Source organism: Octopus bimaculoides, chromosome 2, assembly GCF_001194135.2.
Source record: "Octopus bimaculoides isolate UCB-OBI-ISO-001 chromosome 2, ASM119413v2, whole genome shotgun sequence".
Classification (NCBI taxonomy): Eukaryota; Metazoa; Mollusca; class Cephalopoda; order Octopoda; family Octopodidae; genus Octopus; species Octopus bimaculoides.
Window position 1 is genome coordinate 38,075,879 of NC_068982.1, and position 7,754 is coordinate 38,083,632.

Genomic DNA, 7,754 nt, shown 5'->3' on the forward strand with positions numbered 1-7,754 from the left:
CTAAATATTCTATACCAAGATTATGGGCTAACATTTGTTTCCATGATTATTGAGATGCTTGTATATGTAACTATGTTCCTCAGATAATTTTAAGAAGTTGAACTTTGTAACAGATAAATTTGCAAACTTCAAATCTCATTCAACTATGGGACTTTCAAAAGGTACAAAGACACTCAGTCTCTAATTTGCATAAAGTATTATCTAAGAAACAAAGAATTTGGTAATAAAAAGAAGAGAAAAGAAAGAAAATATAGATTTGTTACATTTACCAAGGCCATACACTTCTAGAGTGTTGGGTGTTATAGTTCATTAAACTGATACCAAAACATGCTGGTTCTCATTTTGCAAGTCCCAGAGGATAAAAGATAAGCAATGACTCCAGTGGAATTTGAACTTAGAAGAAAGAAATTAAATATTATTATTGCTGAGCATTTAGCCCAGTACCATCATACTGTTTCCAACGAAGACAAATATTAAAAAAAACATGCATGCACACATACACATACACACACTCACACATTCACATGCATGCACATACACACAGACACATTTGTTCACAAACACACACATTTATGTGTACATATGATCATAGTTTTTTTTTTCCAGAAGGGTTGCGGTGGGGTTGTCATTATGATAAAAAGAGCTCCTGCACTGTGTCACATCTTTCTGCCTAACCTATTACCACCCATTCACTGCTGCTAACACTTGAAATCCATATCAAGCAAATGAATCTCATATTTCTAGTGTAACTTTGTTGACACTATGGTACAAAACAATTAAACAATTACATTTTAGTGAAAACAGCAATGTTGAGAAAACAAAGAATATCAGGAAGTAACTTCTTATTCTAACTGGTTGATAGCTTTATGTTTCATATTTTATTGGGCTTTATCCTCTTATTTTACTCATTTATGTTTCTTCTGTTTATGACACACACCCTTTTGAAAGAAAAAAAATATCAAAACTGGGGTTCCCTAAAACAATTAAACAAAGATTTGTTGTGGATATTGTTACTGTTGCTATTGCTGTGCAGTCCCAGGTTTGTGTGGTTCAAACAGATCTTTGACATATTTGTACAATTTAGAGATCTAGTACTTCAGATATACAATGTCTCTATGAAACTAAAGACTGAATTGTGTACTTCAACACATAGTTTACATTATGAGATTCAGGCACTGAGCTGGCAGAATCATTAGCATGCAGGGTGAAATGCTTAGCGGCATTTTGTCTGTTTTCATGTTCTGAGTTCAAATGTCACTGGAGTCGACTTTGCCCTTCATCCTTTCAGGATCAATAAAACCTATACCATTTGAGTACTGGGGTCAATGTAATCGACTATCCCCCTCCCCAAAATTTCAGGCCTTGTGCCTATAGTAGAAAGGATTATGGGATTCAGAGAGGTTGTTTGAGTTTGATGCCTTTTTCTCTCAATTATTCAGTCTGTTTTTATATATTAGGTTGGAAAGAAAGTCCTATCACATTTAAAGATGGGAAAGAAACAAATGTTTCTTTGATCTTAATTGATATATATAGTCAAGATAATATTTTCCTTCATTATTGATAACATAATCCCATCTATTTGGCAAATTGTTGATCTCTTAGTCATAAAATTCTTCAGGTTTTGAAGCAAAGAAACACTCTCCCTCCCTAAATACTATTGAAATATCTGAAAAGATAATAGTCAGATGGAGCAAGGTCAGGAGAGTAAGGAGGATGAGGCAAAATTTCCATATTTAGTGTCATAATCTTTTCATTGCTGACTTGGACAGTATGTGGCCTTGCATTGTGATTGAGCAATGATGAACACTTTTTCTACAAATTTTTGTACAATGCTTCCAGTTAATAATATTACTTTGCTGTATTAACTGTTTCATTTTGGTGTAACACTTCATGATAGATAACATCTTTTATAACCCCCAATGCATAACTTTTTTTGAGTGTAGTCCTGGTTTGGTGGGCTGGATTCTCTGTTTTCATTGGGTGCTCATTATCATTGTTTGAATTGGCTATAATTATAGAGAATTCACTTTTTACTGCTTATGATGATTCAACCCATGAAATGTTTGGTAGAAAGTCTACTCTTTAATGATGAGCTGAGAGCAACTCTTTGAATAAGCTGAGAAGCAGTCAGATGAGGAGGGACCTACTGACCAAGTTAAGACACTTTCCTGGTTCATGAAGGTGCTTTATGATTGAAATATAACTTCAGTTGAGCTATTTTGTTCCTTTGTGCACAGTTTTCAGAGGGCCAAGATTGACAAAACTTGGTCATTCAGATTGAGGGCAATCTGCAAGAGAAAAATTTCCTTAGTGAAACTGACCAAACTATTGTTAGCATGTCTGGACATTATAATTTCATTTTCATAGACAGAATGGATATTTCTTGCCACTTTCATTGCTGAAGAGCCCTCTTTAAAGTCATACTGTATGCATTGTCTGATATGGGTTTGATCTCAACTCATTTTAAAAGGGTAAAAGCAATATGAATGTGTTGCCATAAAGGAGATTATTTTTAGTTTCATGAGAGTGTTGAAGGTGCTTTTAGGCTGTTAGTGTTGTGTTGGTGTCTTTTTCACTCTTTATGTCTTAGATGTACAACGTACATTGGCTCCTCTGGTTGGTACTGGGACAAGTAATAATCTGAGGGAACTAGATCTGGACTATATACTGGCTATTGCATCAGTTTGATTCCCTCAAGTTCCTGGAGTTTATTCTGGGTCATTCAATGGCATGAGGTCTTGCATTGTCTTGTTACAGAAGAGCTCACTTTCAACCAATGTTGGGTATTTTTTCCAAACAATGGCATACATCCATGAGATGTTGAGTGCACCTGATGCTTCTTGCTGGATTTGCCTTTATGGTTTGGAGCAAGGCTTTGGAATCCACAGTTTTAGGCCTACTGACCTTGCCTGATTGTCAAGGTTCTTGGAACCCCCAAAATGCACTGTGAGTCAACTGTGCATTCACCTTTTGCACAACAAACTTTCTGGTTGCTTCTTCAACATTATGGCCGAGTTCGATTTCATAAAGCATAAGTTCTCAAATTAGACTATCTTGCATGTTCATCTGTGCAGGCTTCAAATGACATATAGAATGAAGCACTGCACAATGTGTCAGCACACCAAATACCATGATACTACCAGCCTCAGCGGGTGTCATCCACAGCTTGAACTGCTTCAGTCATGTGTTATACACACCACAAACTAGCAGTGTTGCAAAACTTTTGACTTGCCTCAGTAGTACAATTTTGATTGTGTTGTCATCTTCATCTGATAAACAATTATTTTTTCATTTACTGGAGGAGGGAACTTATGTCAATATATGGTTGAGAAAAAAAAATGACTAGGTCTCCTTGAAAAAGCAGCGTGGTAAAATGTGAAAGTAACTTCAAGTTGATAGATTTTCTCAGTATGAGCTAAATAGTGATTGTTATATTTAGAATTGTTTTATCTCTTGTCACAGTCAAATTATTTCTTATTTTCTTTTCAAAGTTTGTTAAAACTTCATGATTCTTTTTCAATGGTATGGGAAGAGAAAGAGAACACTTTTCTCTCCCACACTCCAGCCATGTCAGTTTCACCCTAACATCTTTGCTGTTTGATTTCTTTTGAGATAATCATACCATAAAGATAAGTATAGAATTTTCCCATGTCTTACATGTTGTCATTTCTTTTTCACTAAGTCTAAGATAAACTGTTTCTTTGTTTTTTTTTTTTTCTTGAATATAGGCCACTTTGATGCCTTTAGTTTCTTGTCACTTTTTGCTTAGATTTGTAGAAGGCAGCTGAGTATCATTCAGAAATTATTTGGGTATGATATGCTGTTTAGTAAGTAATCTAGTCAACTAAAGAAACTGAAAAGACAGAATTGTTATTCTTATAATGTGTCAGATTAATCTCATTCTCTTCACGCACCCTTGCTGTCTCTTTCACTTTTTATAGCTCTTAGACTCACATATACATGCAAGTGCACCACATCATTACAATCCAAAATATTTATGAATAATGATGATAACTTGATAATGGTCATAATGATGATGATAATGACAATGATGACAATGATGATGATGATGATGATGACGGTGTCAATGACAATGGTGGTGGTGGGGGTACTGGTAACGAGGATACTTTTTTACTCTTTACAGTCATCTGATTGTGGACATGCTGGAGCACCACCTCAAAGGGTTTCAGTTGAAGACATCAACCCCAGGACTTATTCTTTGTAAGCCTAGTACTTATTGTATAAGTCTCTTTTGCCAAACCACAAAGTTATGGGGACATAAACACACCAACATCAGTTGTCAAGCAATGGTAGGGGACAAACACACACACACACACACACACACACACACACACACACACACATATATACAGCAGGCTTCTTTCAGTTTCTGTCTACCAAATCCACTCACAAGGCTTTGGTCGGCCCAAGGCTATAGTAGAAGACACTCACCCAAGGCACCAGGCAGTGGGACTGAAACCTGAACCATGTAGTTGGGAAGCAAGCTTCTTACCATGCAGCCATGCAATAATGACAATGATAGGGATAGTGGTGTTGGTTGTGGAAAGAAAACCAAGATGTAAAGTAGCATGGTAGAGGCTGTGTGTGGAGGGATCATTATGGTATGTGTAATACTATATTTGGAAACACTAACTGGTTATTTTGGTTTTTCTTTCTGTTTAAAAGGTCACTCAGCTACATTTGAAGATTATAATGTGGATGTGCCATCTTCTGATTCACTTATGTCCAGATCGTGAGAGTTCTTCAAAAGAGACCCTGGAAGTCCTTTACTCCACTTATCCTTCACCTAAAGAGGTTATGCAAGAAGGGATTTCGATTTTTCCTGTTGTAGAAACTCTGACTGAAAAGATTGCACGGTAACTTTTTGCTTCATATAAGTTAATTGTTACTTGAAAAAATATTCACTCCTACATAAGTGCTTAAGTAGATTTTTCACTGCATACACACTAACATACATTGATATATATATTCTATTATATTAGAGTGAAAACTAAAACCAAGGCATATATATATATATATATGTATATACAGGGTGTAGTGAATAAACTGTCGTTTAAATTATGTAAAAATGAAAATAACTCTGACATCCCATTTTAACTCATATATTTACCAAAATTGCATAAAAATATCTTGAAATACTAAAGAGTAAATTTATTCAATAAAATCGCCATTGGCTTCAATCACAGCCTCCAAATGACTCTGGAATCTCCTGCAACTCTTCTGGGTGGTCTCCTTGGTTAAGTTGGTGAATGCTGCCATAATCCTTGCCTTCAGTTCATCTTTGGTGTTACAAATAGTTTTGTTGGTCTCTTGCTCAACTGCTTTCCACATATAGTAATTAAGTGGGTTACAGTCTGGGGAGTTAGGTGGCCAGATGTTAGGGGTGTTGTGGTTGCAGAAATTATCTGACAGCCATGACTGGGTTCTCCTGCTTGTATGGCACGGTGCAGAGTCCTGTTGCCAGACACAGGATCTTCCAACAGCCACCTTCTTGATGCAGGATAGCTCTAGCTCCTCTAGGCACTTGATGTAGGCCTCCGTGTTGAGTCGAGGCTGTGTGGGAAGATGGATAGAGGCATAACATCACCATCACTAGTGATCACTCCAAATGCCATGATTTCGACTGGATGTTTGATTTTTATCACTCTCGGAACATGTCCTCAGATTGCAGTGTCCCCAGATTGATACCCCAAACACTCTGAGATGTTTGTATTAGAGCTTCAGTTGCAAATACCAAGCAGCACAGCATCTTGTTTCCAAATTTCTGGCAGAGTGAATTGTATCATGGTGCTGTTTTTCTCACAGATGGTGCCCACCTGACCCTACTATAGTCAAGAAAAATCAAAAATAAACAATGTGAATGTGTGAAATTAAAAATATAAAATGGTGACAATTTACCCATCGCAGTCTGTACACACACACACACACACACACACACACATTCAAACATATCTGCTTATTCATATTTCTTATGTTTCTATAAACTGCTGGATAATGTGTGTGCATGTTATATATGTATATATTATATGTGTGTATTATATCATTACGTGCATGTGAGTAGATTAGTGTTGATGGGTGAATGGAATGGGGTAACATTTGTGAGCGTGTGTGTTCTACATTGCTTTTGCTTATTTGTTACAGTTTGTGTAAATTTACACCCAATATGAAAAGGAAATTAATTCATAAAACTCTTTATAAAAACTAATTTAATTAAAACTATTGGGAATTGTAGAGCAGTAAATCAGTCTAAAATATTGGAAAGAATGGTAGAACTAATGTGTTTGTTTTCACTTTGAATGGTTGATTAATATGGCATTTTATTAGTTGACTAGTTTTTCCTGTTTTCTTATTTCTTTTTCTTTTCTTTTATTTTACATGTGATATGCTTACAAGGAATAAATATATCTGAAGTGTGGGCATAGGCGTGGGTGTGTAGTTGAGAAGTTCACTTTGTAACCATGCAGCCCAGGTTCAGTTTCACTGTATGGCCCCATAGCTTTTTGTCACAGCTCTGGGTTAATCATTCTTTCTGAGTCAAATTTAGTGGAGAGAAATGTCTCAGATGCTTGTTGCATTTGCATGTATATGTGTGTATGTGTTTATATGTGTGTGTATGTGTTTCTGTGTGTATCTCTCTCTCTCTCTCTCTCTCTCTCTCTCTCTCTCTCTCACTCTCTCTATCTCTCTATCTATCTATCTATCTATCTTTTGGTGTTACCAGGAGTTTTGTTGTTCTCTTGCTCAACTGTGCTCCACACATAATAATCAATGGGGTTGTAGTCTGGGGAGTTAGGTGGCCAGATGTTGGGGGTGACATGGTCACAGAAATTGTTGACAGCCATGACTGGGTTCTCTTGCTTATATGGCATGGTGCAGAGTCCTGTTGCCAGACATAGGATCTTCCAGCAGTCACCCTCTTGACACAGGGTAGCACTAGCTCCTCCAAGCACTTAGTGTAGGCCTCCATGTTGAGTCTGAGATCATGTGAGAAGATGAATGGAGGCATAACATCGCCATCACTAGTGATCACTCTAAACCATATGATTTTGACTGGATGTTTGATTTTTATCACTCTCAGTACATGTCCTCAGATTGCACTGTCCTTGGATCAACACTCAGACACTCTGAAATATTTGTATTAGAGCTTCTGTTGCAAATACCAAGCAGTACAGAATATCGTTTTCAAATTTCTGGCAGAGTGAATTGTGTCATGGTGCTGCTTTTCTCACAGTATCCAACTGACCCTATTATACTGACCCTATTATACTGTGTGTATTTATTGAGCGAAAACACCTAAAGCTCCATGAAGCTCCAGCAGGGGGTGGTAGTGACCCCTGTTGTACTCTTTCGCACCAACCTTCTCTCACTCTTTCTTCTTGTTTCTTGAGTAATGCTGCAATCGACTGGCGTCCCGTCCAGCTGGGGGGAACACATACACCATAGAATCCGGGAAACCAGGCGCATGAGCCTGGTTAGACTTTAAAAGGGTGCATAAATAAAAAATAATATATATATATACATTTATGTGTGTGTGTGTGTGTGTGTGTGTGTGTGTGTGTGCATGTTGTGCGTCTGGGCATGTATGTGCATTACTGTCCTCTTGCTTTGATTTTATGTGATAGCTGTAAACAAGTACAACTGTGATGTAAGTAGTGGCCTTCATTTCCAGTCTTCTATGAAAATATGTCTGGTAATGGGGTAAATTACCTTACCTGGAAAGAGGTGAGGGTTGG

The 7,754-nt window shown here is 37.1% G+C and overlaps 1 protein-coding gene across 2 annotated transcripts in view; it reads left to right on the plus strand.

Moving 5' to 3' along the window:
• The window catches only part of LOC106873453 (axonemal dynein light chain domain-containing protein 1), a 102,241-nt gene that overhangs the window by 58,537 nt on the left and 35,950 nt on the right, over positions 1–7,754 (plus strand). For both annotated transcript variants that reach the window (XM_014920813.2, XM_014920812.2), the window contains exon 20: positions 4,687–4,877. In XM_014920813.2, coding sequence (XP_014776299.1) covers positions 4,687–4,877 — 191 coding nt within the window. The remainder of the gene's footprint in view (positions 1–4,686; positions 4,878–7,754) is intronic.